At 44.7% G+C, this 17,991-nt stretch overlaps 1 protein-coding gene across 2 annotated transcripts in view; it reads right to left on the bottom strand.

Moving 5' to 3' along the window:
• The window catches only part of ITIH5 (inter-alpha-trypsin inhibitor heavy chain 5), a 91,110-nt gene extending 78,296 nt beyond the window's left edge, over positions 1–12,814 (bottom strand). For both annotated transcript variants that reach the window (XM_017521212.2, XM_017521217.2), the window contains exons 1-2: positions 12,616–12,814; positions 2,033–2,077 (exon numbers count right to left, since the gene is read on the bottom strand). In XM_017521212.2, the coding sequence (XP_017376701.1) occupies positions 2,033–2,077; positions 12,616–12,705 (135 nt within the window). In that variant the 5' untranslated portion in view covers positions 12,706–12,814. The remainder of the gene's footprint in view (positions 1–2,032; positions 2,078–12,615) is intronic.
• Between the last annotated feature and the right edge of the window lie 5,177 nt (positions 12,815–17,991).

Below are 17,991 nucleotides of genomic sequence, written 5' to 3'. Positions count from 1 at the left end.
TCCCAGCACTTTGGAAGGCAGAGGCGGGCAGATCACCTGAGGTCAGGACTTCGAGACCAGCTGGCCAACATGGCGAAATTCGTCTCTACTAAAAGTACAAAATTAGCCAGGAGTGGTGGTGGGTGCCTGTCATCCCAGCTACTCAGGAGGCTGAGGCAGGAGAATCGCTTGAACTGGAAGGAGGAGGCTGCAGTGAGCAACCTCCTCCTCCACTGCACTCCAGCCTGGGCAACAAGAGCCNAAAAAAAAAAAAAAAAAAAAAAAAAAAAAAAAAAAAAAAAAAAAAAAAAAAAAAAAAAAAAAACAAGAGTAATTGAGTCATGACACATAAAGCACCTAGAACAATGCCCTGGCACACAGTAAGCACTCAGCCAACATGAGCTGTCACATGCACCCGTAGTTTTAGAGCAATGATCCATAGTCTCTCGTGCAAATGCACCTTGGGCCCTCATCTTTCCCTGCTGCATTCCATTTCTCACTGACCCTTGTCATCTTCTCAATTATCAATATGCTTATGATTGATTGATTGATTTACTTTGTGGTTTTTTTCTACCTCTGCCCCCTTTAGAGTTCAAGCTCTATGAAAAACAAGGCATTTTTGTCTTTTCTCTTATTGTTGTATCTCCAATGCCTAGAACAGTCTGGGCAAGTGGCAGACACTTGAAAAAATATTTGTTCAATGACTGAATGAGTGAATGAATGAATGCGTGTATGTATGTATTGTTGGGAGGCTATTCTCCATGAATCTCTGGTGTTTCTGCACAATTTGCAAGCAGAGACTCTAGCTGCCTTTGCTGGGAACTTCCTTTACAAATGTACAGTGAACAGCCTTGGAAGACAGGTGATATCTCCCTTCAGGGAAGAAGACAGATTGGCTTAATGTGCAGAATAATAAAGCAAATATCTCCCTCCAGGAGCAAAGACCAGGCAGGCTCAGTGCTCGTTATTAAAGAGTCAAGTTCCCTAAGTTAAGGGCGGGCTCCTTTCATGCAATACAAACCAACTGCATGGCAGGTGTTACCTGGCCGTCTCTATCACCTTATGGGAACTGGGCTGGGAGAATGGCACACATGCTCTGACTACTGCTATTACTGTGAGTAATCAATCGTCCTTCGTCTCTGACCCAGGAGTCTCCTGCTTTCTGCTAGCATCCATGAAATGGTAACTAATTTATTAGCTTGTAAGTAGCTTTAAATCTCAGCCCCTTCACAATTTGACATGTTTATATACATATATGTTTGTCTAGGATTGCGTGAACATAGAAAAAAACATGAAAGAAGGTATACAAGGCTAATGAATTTGGGGTATGGGGTGGCAAGACTGGGAGGATCAGAAGAAGGAAAGAAGATGAGACAGCCAAGAAAAAAAATTTTTTTAATCCAAAATCCCAATCCAAGCAAAGATGGTCACGATTGTGATATTGGTAATGACAAGAAATCTGAACCCACTCCAACACTGGCCAGGTGCAGGGAGGGCTTGAATAAATGTCTCACCAGAGTTAAAGGCATGCCTACATAAAACTCTACGTTTTGATATTTCACTGCACACACAGTAGTAAGGAAGAACTGAGGTCATTTCAAATAAGCTCTTAGAGTTTCTGAACATTTGCCTGGTTCCAATCTCTTAGCCTCCAGCCTGCACTGAGAGCCTGTCCAACTTTCATTACATGATGCTTTAGTCTACAAATGTGAATTCTTTGATTGCTTTAGTTGTTTACTTTACAACAAAGCTCTTATTTCCTGGGTAAGGATGTCACAAAAATAAATAAAAGTTATATTTAGGCTTTTAAGAAGAAGCCTGCAAAGACCTTTGTGTTTCTAGTCCTACTGAAATAATCATATCTCTTTCCAGAAAAAAAAAATCCACTTAAAGAAAGCCTTATAAAAGACTCAGCTATGCTGTTGCATCTCAGAATTTTTCCACGAGCAACTTTATATATTTTGGAGGATCTGCAAGCAAAATGGATACCAGGTTCAAAATAAATAGAAGAGTGAGGGAATAAACTTTGGCGGTACACCATGAATATACCTACCAGCCTCTGCAACAGTCTGACTTGCCTCGGGACTCTGAGTCCAACCTATAAAAGAGAAGAGACGGTCAAAAAGGTGATTTTTAAAAAGGAGAAGAGACATGAAATATGGCTGTGAGGTCATTCTTAACTGAGTTATACAAGGGAGTTGAAATCTATTCAAATTCACCAAAAGCCCTTTCTATCCTGAAAAGCAGTTTGACTTTTTATCAGGGAGTCTGTTTCCAGGACAGAATTCAGCCCTGTCAGGCCTGGTTGACTCTTAACCCATAACGTCACACGACCTCGTCACCTGAGCGTTCTTCTATCTGTAAGGGGAGAATGGATGAAATGACAAGAACAAAAAGATAATTAGAATATTTGTATTTTGTTTTGTTTTATTTCGGGCTTCAAGTTAAACTCTTTGCCACTGTGTCTATTAAAATAAGTAAAGGTATTCAGTCTTAATTCCGCCGGGTTCACTATTCAACTTAAAATTCCAGGAAACTCTGAAATAAAACTGAACTTATTTTAAATTTTCTTTATCAGGTCTTTTCTGGGTGATTTCTTATATTCTTCCACAGGCAGAGGAGGGACGTGGGAAGGTGATCAAATCATCTTTTTTTTTGACATGGTCTCACTCTGTTGCTCAGGTTGGAGTGCAGTGGTGGGATCACAGCTCACTGCAGCCTCAACCTCTCTGGCTCAAGTGATTCCCCCCACTTCAACCTCCCAAGTAGCTGGGACTACAGGCATGAGCCACCACGTCTGGCTCATTTTTATATTTTTTGTAAAGACAGGGTCTCGCTATGTTGCTCAGACTGGTCTCAAACTCCTAGGGTCAAGCAAACTTCTCACCTTGGCCTATCAAAGTGCTGAGATTACAGGTATGAGCAACTTTGCCCAACCAAAAATTATCTTTTAAAAAAAAATCTCATTAATAATTAATTAACCAGCCCCTCTGGACTAATTTAAAAATCTTAGCTGGTTGTTTGGACATTACTCATGGCAAATCTGATCAACTAATAGAAGTATAAACTACTATTGCTGGGAGTAATAAATTCTCCTTCCTTTCTGGAAGATAATTTTACAATGTAGATCAAAAACATTAAAAAATATACCTAGACTTCATGTCAATTTTTTTTTTTTTTTTTTTTGAGACAGTCTTGCTCTGTCACCAGGCTGGAGTGCAGTGGCAAAATCTCAGCTTGCTGCAACCTCCGCCCCCAGGATTCAAGAGAGTCTTCTGCCTCAACCTCCTGAGTAACTGTGACTACAGGCATGCACCACCATGCCTGGCTAATTTTTGTATTTTTGGTGGAGATGGGGTTTCACCACATTGGCCAGAATGGTCTCAATCTCTTGACGTCATGATCTGCCCGGCCTCGGCCTTCCAAAGTGCTGGGATTACAGGCGTGAGCCACCGTGCCCAGCCAATTTTTGGCAACTTTTAACCCAATTGCTCATAATTAGAAATAGCCTCAAAGGCCCTGAAAATGTGGTTCAGGTAAGTAGACTATGATACATTGATTAATGTACATGATTAATACAACACAGCTACTGAAAATCAGGGCCTGTACTTACATTTACAAACATGAATCAACATTCATTTTACTGGACTTCAATGTTGCTCTCCAAACATTATCCTAGTTCTCTGCCAGAGGGATTACTCCTTGTGGGTAGACAGGGTCACGTGACTAGTTCTGGCCAATAAGTTATGAATATAAGTAGCATTAGTCACTTCTGAGCCAAGCATTAAGTTAATGTTCAATGTCCCAGAACTGCCTTTTCTTCAGCATAGTGATTAGCAATGTTTGGGGCAATGGCTGCTCCATGAAGGCCAAGTTCACAGTGACCAGCAGGTGCAGAGCTGCCCCACTGCTGACCCAAGATGGGCCAGGTGTATGCGCAAGATGTAAGACTTTATTGTTTAGGACATCGAGAATTGGGGCTTGTTGGGTACCACAGCATAGCCTAGTCTATCCTGAGAGGTATATTCGTGACACAATTTTAAGTGAATAAATCAGGTAACAAAACACTATTTGTAACACTATCCCGTTTTTGTAGGTATAAGTGTGTCATGTATAGAATGTGAATCAAAGTGCTAATGGATGGCTGCTCCCTTTGAATGACTGATATCTTGGTCTTTAAACTTTTTTGTGTTACCTCAAGTCTTGACAAAATGAAAATATTACTGTTTTGAAGACTGAAAGTATAACAGAAACTGTTTTAACCCCATTCCCTGCTTTACCTCCCCACCCAAAAATATATATACATTGTAAGTTATCATTCTAAGCCATTACAGAGCCTCCTATTTAATAGAACAAGGGATGGAGAAAAATAGTACAGGATTTAGGCTGACATCCACCCTGACTCCAGGTAAGAGCCTATTGATGAAAGAGTCAGACTCTGTAAAATATTTGAAGAGATTTATTCTGAGCCAAATGTGAGTGACCACGGTCCATGACACAGCCCTCAGGAGGTCCTGAGAATATGTGCCCAAGATGTTGGGGCGCAGCTGCTTGGTTTTATACATTTTAGGGAAACATGAGACATCAATTAAATACATTTAAGACATACGTTGGTTCAGTCTGGAAAGGGGGGATGACTAGAAGGTTGTGGGGGGTTCCAGGTTGTACGTAGATTTTAAAATTTTCTGATCCACAATTGGTTGAAAGAGCTATCGTCAATAGACAAGAATGTTTGGGTCACATAAAAGGTTGTGGATATCAGAGTTTTATCGTGCAGATGAAGCCTCCAAGTAGCAAGCAGGTTTCAGAGAGAATCAACTGCAAATGTTTCTTACCAGAACTTCAGATCTGTGTTGATGTTGTTCATGCTGTAGGGGTACAAGGAAGCATGCAAAACCTCCACTTTCCGGACCCCCACTTCCCATGATGGCCTGAACCAGCCTTTCAGGTTAAACTTAGAGGGGCCCTGGCCTAGAGGAGGAAGTCCATTCAGATGGTTGGTGGGCCTTCAAATTTTATTCTTGGTTTACAAACCAAACCCTCTTAGGAGTATACCCATTCTGGAATTCTGAAATGAGGTGAGGCCGGGCATGGTGGCTCACACGTGTAATCCCAACACTCTAAGAGGCCAAGGCAGGCGGATCACCTGAGGTCAGGAGTTCAAAGCCAACCTGGCCAACATGGTGAAACCCCGTCTTTGCTACAAAATACAAAAATTAGCTGGGCCTGGTGGCACATGCTTGTACTCCCAGCTACTCAGGAGGCTGAGGCAGGAGAATTGCTTGAACCCGGGAGGTGGAGGTTGCAGTGAGCCGAGATCATGCCACTGCACTCCAGCGTGGGCAACAAAGTGAGACTCCATCTCAAAAAAAATTTTTTTAAATAAATGAATTAATTAAATAAAATGAGATGAGATGTACGAGAGACTGTCAAAGGAAGGCCATCAGAGGGACCCTTGGCACGTTCTTTATCAGTCCTGTAGGATCGTCTCTGGCCCTTCCCTCCCTAAATTGTGGGATAGCCTGGGGACCACTTAAAATAACTATGATCAGAAAGAAAGCCAAGCCCTTCTCAGATATTAAGTTCCTGATTGATCTAAAGTATTTTCTTTGAAGTTTTCTCTTTTGTAAAATAGGTTTTCCGAGAAAATAAGCATGCTTCAAGGAGAAAAAGAGGAGCTGGTTTTTCATTTTTGAGATGACTATCTGATGTCTCAGGGGATCACTATGGCCATACTTCAGTCCAAGTTTCAACTCAGCTTGACCCAGAACCAAAACTTCCCAGTACACGTAGATTGCTGCTGCCAGCTAGGATTGGAAGTGAAAATGACATTAATATCATCATCGTTTTTAGTTGAGAATTCCTGATCCTTTTTATTGTTTGAATGTTTTGCCAGTGCCTTTTAAGAAACTAGGGGTGGATTCTGGGTACAGAAAAGGAGGTCCTGACCTCCAGCTTCAGGGCAAAACTACCATAAATTGTCATCTTAGAACTTTCACTGACTTCCTTGAGGCCCCAAATCATGGACTTAAGAGATAGTGCTACCCAGCTGAGGTTATTTCTCCAGCATCAGAACAGAAGATATCCAGACCACAACGTTTATTAAGAAAAATGTAAGCCACCATCTCTGCACCAAGGATCATACTATCTAATTTTCAAAAACTATATGTATTAACAAAAGCACAATAGACAAAGGAAGTTTTACAAGTTACAAAGGAAATAGATGAAAGAAGAGGTCACTATGTTCCTGAGTAACCATGAAAGGCTTTATGATGGAGACAGGGCTAGAGCTAGCTGTGGAGATGCGTCTTGGATTGGGATGAAAGACAAGAAGAAAGTTAAAGAGAATCAGGTTCAACACAGGAACGATCCTCAGAAATCATGTTTCATAGATCTGCACCTGCCTCTAACACAAATGAGCCCAGCAACATCACCGCCAGGTAATAGAAGGTGAGGTAAAGTCTTCCTGAGCACAAGCCTTGGCAGTAACATCATCAGAGCTGTGGAGTGTGGAATCTCAAAACCTACCCCGTTATCAACTGGGAAAAAAACCTGCAAGTGCTGCTTAAATGTTTTTACTTGGACTAGTAGGGATTCTGTTTTTCTTCCCAAGATCTATCACAGTATCAGATCATGATAGAGGAAGAAAAGAGATAGATACTTGAGTCATCTTGAGAATAGGAGGCAGGAGGAGAGAAACAAAGCCTAATTTTTGAGCATAGACACTCCACCCTTGGTATGGATGCCTTAATGACCCAACTGACTTAAAGAGAGATGCAAAGGCGAGGCTCAGATCCTCCACTCCTCCTTTTGAGCTGTAACACTGTATCCGTGATTCCAGGTCCCACAACACAGGTGTCCCCATCCCTGGGGCCATGGACAGGTACCAGTTGGTGGCCTGTTATGAACTGGGCCACACAGCAGGAGGTGACAGGGTATGAGCCCTCATTACCGCCTGAGCTCTCCCTCCTAATGCTCCAGGCATTAGGTTCCCATAGGAGACAAAGCCTAGTGTGAACTGTGCATGCAAGGAATCCAGGCTGCATGCTCCTTATGAGATTCTTACTAATGCCTGATGATTTGAGGTGGAACAATTTCATCCCAAAACTATCCCTCACACCCCTTGTCCATGGAAAACTTGTCTTTCATGAAACCAGTTCCTGGTGCTAAAAAGGTTGGGGACTGCTGCCTTAACAGATCCAAGAGGCATTACACTTAGGCCAGCCTCAGCCAAACACCTTCAAATGACTGAATTTGTGAGTTCCTAGAAGGATCCGTACAAGGAATTTATCCATCGCCTGGCCCCATTCTTCCGAGAGCATTCTGAAATGCTGAAACCAAAACCCAGAAACTAAAGGGCCAATTGCCTTAGAGGTCTGCTATAGGACCTGGAGCAGAACCAAGGGCTAGTTGTTGGAAAGTCACCTGAGATCCCATTTATCATGTCGGCTGAGAACAGTTAGTCTGAGAACATTCCCATTTGGGTAATTCTATATCACTCACCCAAAATTTTTCTTCCTTGAAAGTAATATTACTGCAACTTGTTTAGCTATTAACCATTTGCAATTTGTGATGCCTATCGCCTTGGTAATAGAAGAAACTTGATATTCCAGCTAAAATCCAAACAATTTCCAGGAATTGTTTTTTAAGTTGTTTTTTTTTTGAGACTCAGCTCACATCACCCAGGCTGGAATGCAGCAGTGTAATCACAGCTCACTGCAGCCTTGACTACCCAGGCTCAGGTGATCCTCCCACCTCAGCCTCCCAGGTACCTGGGACTACAGGTGCACACCACCATGCCCAGCTAATTTTTCTATTTTTAGTAGACATAGGGTTTCAACCATGTTGTCCAGACTGGTCTTGAACTCCTGGACCCAAGCCATCCACCCATCTCAGCCTCCCAAACTGCTGGGATTACAGGCATGAACCATTGTGCCTGTAATCAATTATAGGAACAGTGGTTCATGCCTGTAATCCCAGCAGATCTATTAAAATTTTTTAAAAGCAACTGGCCTTAGGCAAGTCACCCTGTTTCTATTCTTTACCTATGAAAAATCAGGGGCCAGGCACGTTGGCTCATGCCTGTAATCCCAGCAGTTTGGGAAGTCAAGGCAGGCCCATCATCTGAGATCAGGAGTTCAAGGCCAGGCCAGCCAACACGGTGAAACCCCATCTCTACAAAAATGCAAAAAGTAGCCAGGCTTGGTGGTGCACGCTTGTAGTCCCAGCTACTTGGGAGGCTGAGGCAGTACAATCACTTGAACCCAAGAGGCAGAGGTTGCAGTGAGCCGAGGTCACACCGCTGCACTCCAGCCTGGGTGACAGAGTAAGACTGTTTCAAAAAAAAAAAAAAAAAAAAAAAGAAAAAAAAGAAAAAAAAAAAAAAAAAAAAAAAAAAAAAAAAAAAAGAGAGAGAGAGAGAAAGAGAGAGAGAGAGGGATAAAAAAGAAAATAAAAATCAGGGAACTGGATGTTGCTTGTGGGAAAATAATGAGTGGTTCAGAACTCTCCCCCTAAAAAAAGCTCAGGTCTTCATCCTCTGCCCCCCCCCACCGCCCCACCTCCCGGCATCCTAAATCAACCTACCCTACTGTTCCTTAGTTCCAGAAACACCTGGCTGGCATTCCCAACAGCAATTCTGATGACATGACAAGCAAGATCTCCTTATATCTGAGCATCCAAGGACTTGGGGAAAGTGCTAGTTAGGAACACGAAGTCACACACAGCTCATCACTCAGTTCTCAGGACTTCCCCACCCTTCCTTTCCGTCCCCAAGAAATGACATGTGGCTGCTTTGGGAGTGACAAAATCTCTGGAATTTCTTCCCCAGCACACTCCTTCCACTTTCTGCCCTACAAACTAATTTCAACAATCCAGCCCTGCGCATAATGGAGACATGATTGAGTGGCCTGTAGCTTGCAGCATCTTTCACTGGCTTTGTTTCTTAAAGAGTTTTTAAAAAAAAAAAAAAGCTGTCTTGATTGTTGTTGTTTTTTCCCCTCAAATGCAAAGATTTGGTTCTGAGTGAGAATATACAAAAAAAAATTTAAATCTGGAAATGTCCAATTCACAGAATTAGAAATGTATCACCACAATAGATGTTTGATTTACAACTAGCATGTATTGCACATCACGTATGGGCCATGTGCTACGAATACAAATCGCATTTAAACAAATCCAACTAAATTACAAAAGTGAATGTGGCTTGCTGTTCTGAAGGAGGCCCTGAGAGTCCCAGCTTTTGTGTTCTGCACGCCCACACTCCAATCCAGGTGCACATAGTAGGTTGTTGCAGCCGTCACTTCCTCGAAAGGACTTCCCGGTTGTCCTTTGTCAAATAAGTACACTGAGGTGTTACAGTGGTAGTCAGAGACTTAACTAGGCTGTGCATAAATAGCAAAAGCAGCTAAGATTACCGAAGAGTTTACTCTATGCAAATGCTTTGCCTGAATTAACTCATTTAATCCTCAAACCATGAAAGCAGAAATGTGTTTATTATTTTATGAAAATGTAGTTATTATTTAGAAGTTAATAAAATGTAAGCTCCAGGACGCCTCACTTGTCCAAGCCCCTAAAACTGGGTGATATTCGTGGTGCCTGTCAGAATGCCAAAGTGTGTAATTTGTTGTGCTTTCTTTGTCATTCTAAATAAGTGGTCTTTTTGGAACCTAATTTTGTAGTCATAATTTGATAGTTTTTTCCTTCAAGAGGGCCCTGAAAATCATGTAAACTTCACTTTCCTCCCAAAGCCTGGATCCACCCCTGCCTATGCAGTAGGAATTATTAACAATTCTATCTTTCAGATGATGAAAGTGAGACCCAGAGAGGTTAAGTGACTTGCCCAAGAACACACAGCCAGTAAGTGATGAGGCCCAGATTTGAACCCAGGCAGTCTGGCATCACATGGCATACTCAATGAGAATACATTATTCTCTCTTATTATTTTCAAATAAGCCTCCTAGCAAACTCTCTGGGACACTGGGACATTACGGATACTCAATAACTGATGGCTTTTACTATTTTGTCCATTTAAAACTGCTTTGATAATAATGGGAATATAACTCTATTTAAAGAAACCATGTAATTTAAACTACCAAAACAGGTAACTCTGTAGCAGACAGTTTTTCTAAAAGGGACTTTCTTTTAAATACTAATTTCCAAAAAGATTCTTTTAAAATACTGCTATTCAAAGTGTGCCGGTGGGCGCAGTGGCTTATGCCTGTAATCCCAGCACTTTGGGAGACCAGGGCAGGTGAATCACTTGAACTCAGGAGTTTGAGGCCAGCCTGGCCAACGTGATGAAACCCCGTCTCTATTAAAAATACAAAAATTAGTTGGGAGTGATGAAGTGCACCTGTAATCCCATCTGCTTCAGAGGCTGAGGCATGAGAATCACCTGAACCTGGGAGCGGGAGGTTACAGAGAGCAGAGATCCCACCACCGCACTCCAGCCTGGGTGACACCACAGTGAGATTGTGTCTCAAAAAAAAAAAAAAAAAAATTGTGGTCCATGGACCACCTGCATCAGAATCATCTGGACCCCACCCCAAACCTAATGGATCTAAACCAATGGAAGTGGGACTCAGGAAGCTGAACGTAAAAATTGCATAAGATTTGCATAGACTTCCATTTTTAAAAATTAAGTTTACATATAATTTTAAAGACCATAATGATTGAGAATAGAGCACTCATTACGTTCCCAGGTTCTGCTCTAAGAGTTAAGTATTTGAACTGTTTCACTCTTCCAAATTCTAGTTAAGTAACTGCATCATCCCCACACAGAGGTAGAGCTCATAAACGTTAAGCACTCCTCAGTAAGAGCAGACCCAGAATTCGAACCCAGAAGACTGGTGCTGAGCACATATCCTCAAACCCTATATCACAAAAACTAAACATACAAAAAGAATGGATTACGGATAAAAGGTAAAATTGCAAGTTCATAGAACTTTATACCTTAGGTGTTTTTTTTTTCTCCTGATTTAGTCATTTTCAAGATAAATGAATATTGTCTTGGATTGAAGACAGCATGAAATCACTAAAATAGGTCAAACCCATGTTTATCTATGACAGAAAGTCCCAGGATTGTTAAGCCTACTTGACCTTGTAGATGTTGCAGTTTAAACAGTCTTCCTACTTCATACACAGAATCTTTGTTTTCATCCATCCCACACTCTCCTGTCTACACGCCCCCAAAAAAGTTTCAAGATCTTTACCCTAAATTCCTTCACTCAGCACTTCAGCAGCATGAGTCTAAGTCCAAGGCCAGCATGACGTTCTGACAGTGTTTTCAGCCCTTCCGGTGTCATAGTTCATTCAGTCCTCACAACCCTAACCTTTCTCCACATTTCACAGAAGAGGAATGTGAGGCCGAAAGGAAGTTACCCAGGGTTCCAGAGCTGATGAGTGACAGAAGCAAGAATCAACCCCACACGTCCTGGCACCAAGCACATGCCTTCAGCCACTGGCTAAAACATCTCCAGTTACTGAGTTCCCACTGTATACCAGGTCCTTAACACAAACTAGCTGAGTCCTTTTAAGTTTGTTCAAAAAGAGCCATATTCCCTGCCCTGACCAACGGGGACTTGAAGGCTCTGAGAGATGAACGGACTTGCCCAGAACACACGACTAAGTAGAGCTCAGCCTGTCTCTTTGCAGCCAAAGCCTGCACTTCTCCAACACCACTACCATGTCTCCTGGGACTTTTATTAGCTATTCCCTCCCTAGAGAGAAGTATCATTACTTCCACTTTGCTGTTCAGCACATTCACAGGACAGAGAGCATGAAACCATCTTCATGTTTAGGCAGTCGGTCTTTAACTCTGCTCTGAAAAACAGGGGCTGGAAAACGGAGAAGAGGTCCGCCTACTTGCACCTTCCACCCTGCACAAACACGCTGGGAGCTAAACGGCTTAAATATTTAAGTGGCATGTGTGTGAACAGCACTTCCACTTTGTGACGGGGCCATGTGGTGCGTTAGATCTCAATGCTATTGGTGTGAACCCGATTTATACTTTTTAAAGACAAAAATGCCTGTCTATTCATCATTTTATTGACATTTGATGTTTGCAGGTTTTATTCGCTTGTGAGGTTAAGAGACATTTAAAACGCAAATCCTGACAAACACACAGACCAGCAACTGGAGGACCTCAGACGCTTTGGTTCTCGGTGCTGGCCACCTTTAAATGCTAAACCACCAGCAGTCACTAAATGGGAAAGCCGTGTTCTCCCGGTTTTCCGACGGGAAAAGTTGTCTTCCAGAAGTCTGGAACTCCTGTCAGATTGCCTTTCTCCCTGGATCCACTGGGAATGATGGTAACAGCAGACTGACCCCACGCGTGGTAAGGAAGAAACATTGTAATTACAGTAACTTTTGCAGCTGCCTCAGAAATTAACAACGACCAAGAGAAATCAGCGCAACGAGCAACAGCCAAGAAGCAAGCTCCGCAGGACGAGTCCGGGACACAGCTCTGCAGGAAGCCTCAGGCCAGGGCAGAGTGATCCACAGAGGGGGACCCCTGGGCCTCGGGTGGGGACCTGGGCGACGGTCCAAGGGGACCCGGGTAGAAGCCCCGAGGCCGGGGCGGCGGAGGGAAGGGGGCGACCGCGCCCAGGCCCGGTTCCCCGCGGCTCCACTTACTTGCTCCGAAGACTGGCCCCAGCTCCGCGCCTCTTCCTGCGACCCCACGCACAGGGACAGCCCCAGGCACAGCCCCAGCAGCAGGAGCATGGTGGGGCGAGGGTGCGGGACGCTCCGGGACCCGGCGGGACGCGCTTTGCAGCACCCAGGGCTCGGGCCACTGCGGGACGCGCTCAGGGCCGCCCACTACACAGTCCCAGCCCGGACCCCGCCCACCCCGAGCCCAGACCGGACCCCGCCCACCCCGCGGTTCCCTCCCGGACCCCGCCCACCCCGCGGTTCCCTCCTGGACTCCAACTCTCCCACCCCCAGCCCAGACCCCACCTCCCCGCCCCTCAAATCCGGGCCCCGCCTTCCCCGTTCCGTTTCCCAATCCTGGACCCTCCTTTCCTGCCCGCAGACCAGATCCTGCCTCCCTGGACACCCCTAGCCCGGGCCTCGCCTCCCTGGGCCCCACCTCCCTGGGCCCCAGTCAGGACCCAGCTTCCCCAGGTCCCCAACCCCAAGCCCCGCCTCTCCACGCCCCAATTTCCCCCATCTCCCCAGTCCCGGCCCCGCCTCCTTGCGCGCCCCCACACCAGGCCCCGCCCCGGCCACCGCCTTCCCCGCCTCAGCCCCCCAACGCCGGGCTAGTTCAGTTCTGGGGAGAAGGCACTCCAAGCCAGCCTCGCCGCGCACAGCAGGGGCCACCTGTGCTGGCCCCACGGACCCCTCCCACACCCTCCCATCCTGCGGCTGTGACACGTTGCTAAGGGCCAGTCTCCTCTGTCGAACCTCCTACTCCGTTTCTTGCCGTCACCCTCGGCGCCCCCATCTCTTTCCTCCTCGCCCTCAAAGTGCAAGACGCTTCTTTGCGGACTTGCTTGATTTCTGTCGCCAGAGGACGCGGGAAGGCCTGCCTGGCCCCTAGCACACGGCCCACCGCGCACCTGCCAGCCTGAAGCCAGCAACTCGTCCCCTCCGCACGGGCCACAGACGCTCAGCAGGCCGGATAAAGGATACTACCTGCAGCCTAGCGCAGGAGGGACTGGCCGGGCTGCCGGCCTTCATGTCCTGGACGAAGGAGAAAGAAACAAGGGGAGTATCTGGGCAGCCTGTAGTATTTCTATTCCATGTGGGATACTATGGGGCCACGTCTCCGGAAGCATGGAGAATGTTGACAGTGCAATCTAAAGAGAAGATCACATCACCAAATTGTATCAACAGTATGATTGCAATTAGGTGGAAATACATATGGATGGACACAACTAGAAAAAAAATTGAAAAATAAAAACAGGGTCGGGCGCTGTGGCTCACGTCTGTAATCCCGGCATTTTGGGAGGCTGAGGCGGGCAGATCACGAGGTCAGGAGATTGAGACCATCCTGGCTAACAGTGAAACCCGTCTCTACTAAAAATACAAAAATTAGCTGGGCGTAGTGACACACGCTTGTAAACCCAGCTACTCGGGAGGCTGAGGCAGGAGAATCGCTTGAACCCGGAGGCGGAGGTTGCAGTGAGCCAAGATCGCACCACTGCACTCCAGCCTGGGCGACAGAGCGAGACTCCATCTCAAAAAAAAAAAAAAGAAAGAAAAAGAAAAATTAAAACAGTGGGTAGGTTAGTTTGTGGTGAGATCCTTGAAAATAATTTATTCTTGCTGAAATGCTGTTTGTTTAACGAATTGGGAGAGGTTAAAAACAAACACACACCTGCTACTGTGAAATAAATGAAAGGAAAATTATTGTCATTAGCAGTTAATCCTTTAATAGCCTAACCACTGACTGCAAAGCATGCGACCAACAAGAAACCACAGTCGTTGGTCCAGCGAGGTTTCCACAGCAAAACCACTGACAAGCCTGGCAGCAAATTGTGTGCCCGTCCCGTCCTTGTTTGTAACCAAGGAAGATCATTTCAAATCTTCTGGAATCAGGATTTGTCTATCTTTTCCTCGAGAGGAAAGTAACTATTTGTGAACCGGGAGTTGAATTGGACAAAGCCAGGTTACTTGAAACAGGGAACCACACAGCGGCCATTATTTCAATCCCGTGATTGCAACAGAACAGAGACTCCATGGTCTCACTGTCTTTTCCTTCCCTACCATCCCTTTCTGTTGAAATGGTGAAAGGGGTCATATTAAGCTATTTTTGCCTTTATATCTGATCTTTTTTTTTTCCCCAGATTCATACTAACTGGGTTTACAGCAGTCTGATGTTAAGAAAAATCCGTTTTATTTTCTTCACCTGGGAGGACCCTCTGATTCTACTCCAGGCTGTGGTGCTAATGTGTTGTTTGTTTAATATACGGCCATTTTCTCCAATTGGATCAGTTCTTTGAGGACAAGCATCTCGCCCAACGTCTAGCACTGTACTAAATATATTGCTAGCAGTTAACGGCCTTTTGATGAATGGGATTAGTAGATGGGAGGAATGAGTGTGGAGGGTAGAGCCAGGCTGTGCCAGGCAGGCAGGGCTGGGCGGTGGTGCAAACTTGACTGCTGCCTAGCTATATGACTTGAGAGAGCTTCTGAACTTCCTATTATTTTCAAGCTGTAATAGTTCAGTATTCTATGTGACACCTGTGTATCTGTATGATGATCTTTAAAAGCTAGGTAGGTGTGATAAAAAAAATAATAATAAGACCCAGTGAAAGTGTTCCAAGGCCATCAAGAAGTATAGGCAATGATTTATATCAGCCTTATAAATAAGGCTGAAAAAAATCAACCCAGCCCAAAAAAGGGGACATATTTGAATAAGGGCCAGGGTGTCCCCACACACATTTGTCCTTTCAGTCCGCTTCTCATTTTACTTCCAGGAGGAGCTGAATTTCCAGTTACTGAACACATAAAACCTCAAGGCTAGAAAAGGCCCTGCAGGATGTGTAGGTCAATTCATTCACAGCCCCACGTGCTATGAGTGACAAATGGCAGGCAAGGGCCCCAGAGTTCAGAGACAGGATCTAGGTGCAGAGCTCGGCGACAAGGGACCCAGAGTCCAAGAATGAGCAGGAGCTGTTCCTCCTGGGCCAGAGATGCTGCTCTGTCCGTGCCATTTCTAGGAAATGATTCCCATGAGTAACTGAATGATGGACCAAAGTATTCCAGAATTATCTAATCACACTTGTGAGAGTTATCCCTTTATCCTGGTCTCCTACTGGAGACTACCCATGGATGGGCTCAAAAGCAGAGTCAAAACAACCTTGACTTAGGGCCAAGCATGGTGGCTTATGCCTGTAATCCCAGCACTTTGGGAGGCCGAAGCAGGCAGATCACCTGAGGTCGGGAGTTTGAGACCAGGCTGACCAATATGGAGAAACCTCATCTCTACTAAAAATACAAAATTTGCAAGGTGTGGTGGCACTTGCCTGTAATCCCAGCTACTCTGGAGGCTGAGGGCAGATAAATGCTTGAACCCGGGAGGCAGAGGTTGCAGTGAGCCAAGATCTTGCCATTGCACTCCAGCCTGGGCAATAAGAGCGAAGCTGTCTCAGAACAACCACCACCGTGACTTGAAGAGATTGAAGAGTTGAAAGCAGGATGTGGGTTTGTTTTCGTTTAAGCCTCTGCCTTGATTTTACACCCTGACACCCCATAGGTAGAGTCAAGTCACAGCCTAGTCCTTTGGCCTCCACCTCCTCCCTGCTCCCATCCTCACCTCTGAGCCTCTGAAAGGCCGTTGTTCTATTCTAGGCCAGCTCTTCCTCCCGCTCCTTGGTCTGCACCTTTTTTATCTACTTACCTGGCCTGTGTGTTTCTCTTGGCCCCCTGACAACTGTGTAGACTCACTACAGTCTTTTACAACCTTGGCTTTTTTTTTTTTTTCCTTGATTAGAAGGACTACTAGAGAGGAACTGGGTTCTTTTTGACTTTGATGCGATAATTTCTCAGAAGCCCAGTTACAGCTGCCAGGAGCCTAGTTATACCCACTTTTCATCCACTTCACCAAGCATTGAGTTTTGTCCAGAGATTTGTGAAGGAAAAAATAGAGAATGCAGTTGGTAATTTATGATTGGTGATTGCTGAACTCATCAAGGTTCACAGAGTGTAAGGCTTACCATATTTTAATTATTCGCTTGCAGATTTGGGACCCAAATTAGACTCTGATTTGGAGTTCAAAACCAGCCTGAGCAACATAACAAGACCCCCATCAAGAAAGAAAGAAAAAGGAAGGAGGGAAGGAAGGAAGGAAGGACGGAAGGAAGGAAGGAAGGGAGGGAGGGAGGGAAGAAAGGAAAAAAGGAGGGAAAGAAAGAGAAAGAGGGAAGGAAAGCAGGAAGGAGGGAAGGAGGCAGGCAGGCAGGAAGGAAGGGGAGGGGGAATGGGAGGAAAAGAAAGAGAAAGAGGGAGAAAATAAGGAAGGAAGCAAAAGAAAGCAGGAAAGAAAGAAAAGAATAACCTTCTTGATGATACAGAAATCCTGCTCACACATCCCACAACTATAGTAGCATACGCATGCAATTTATAACAATTACTATTTCTGTTACCCAAGCTGGCGGCCACCACCAATACTATCCAGTGAGTAGTTGAACACGAGTGCTTTCCCAGTGACATCAGTGCTGTTGGCTCTCTATCCAGTATTCATCCTGGCTGTGACACCTGTCCATAGCCATATACGTCAAGAACTCTATGCGATTATGCAAAATGCCTAATATGAAACGCCGAAGGAACGCAAGCCTCTGGCAGTGGCCTCATCAATTCTGCACGAGCATCTACTGTTTGATCCACCAAACCCACTTTGGAGAAGTTATCACACAAATGAACCTGCTCACCTACAGAAAGGTGTGGGTACAACATTACACATTACAGCATGAATTTGTTCATAATATCCAGAGATTGAAAACAAGCCAAAGGTTCATTAACAGGAGTCTGGTTAGATACAATGTGCTACTATGGTTAGATACATTGTGGTACTCTGAAGTCAAATTAGTTACAGTGTGTTACTATGAAGTCCCACTAGATACAATGTGGTACTATGAAGCTGTGAGAAAGAATAAGGAAGCCTTCCATGTCTCCCTACAGAAAGATAGCCAGTGTCATGTAATTAGGAAAGAAAGAGCAAAGTGCAGGCTGCCTTTAGCGTAAAAAAGAGAGAAAATAAGAAACCATATTCATATTTGCTAACATGTTTTGCATAAAGAAATTCTAGGAAACGTAAACCACAAAGGAAAGTATTTGTGGGGATGAGGTGGTGAGAGGATGGGAGCAGGACAGATTTGGTCTCAGAAAGGGATGGGTTTGGTTTTGTTGTTTTACTGTGTTATATATTTACTGTATTATTTTAATATTTGATTACTTTTGACCACAGTGAATGTACTAAGTATTCAGGGTTAATAAATCAATTTACAACTACAGCCAAAAGAAGAGAAGGAGGAGGAGGAATGAAAGGAGGAGAAGGAAGAG

Source organism: Cebus imitator, unplaced genomic scaffold (genome assembly GCF_001604975.1).
Source record: "Cebus imitator isolate Cc_AM_T3 unplaced genomic scaffold, Cebus_imitator-1.0 Scaffold20, whole genome shotgun sequence".
NCBI lineage: Eukaryota > Metazoa > Chordata > Mammalia > Primates > Cebidae > Cebus > Cebus imitator.
This window is presented reverse-complemented; position numbering and strand designations above follow the sequence as displayed.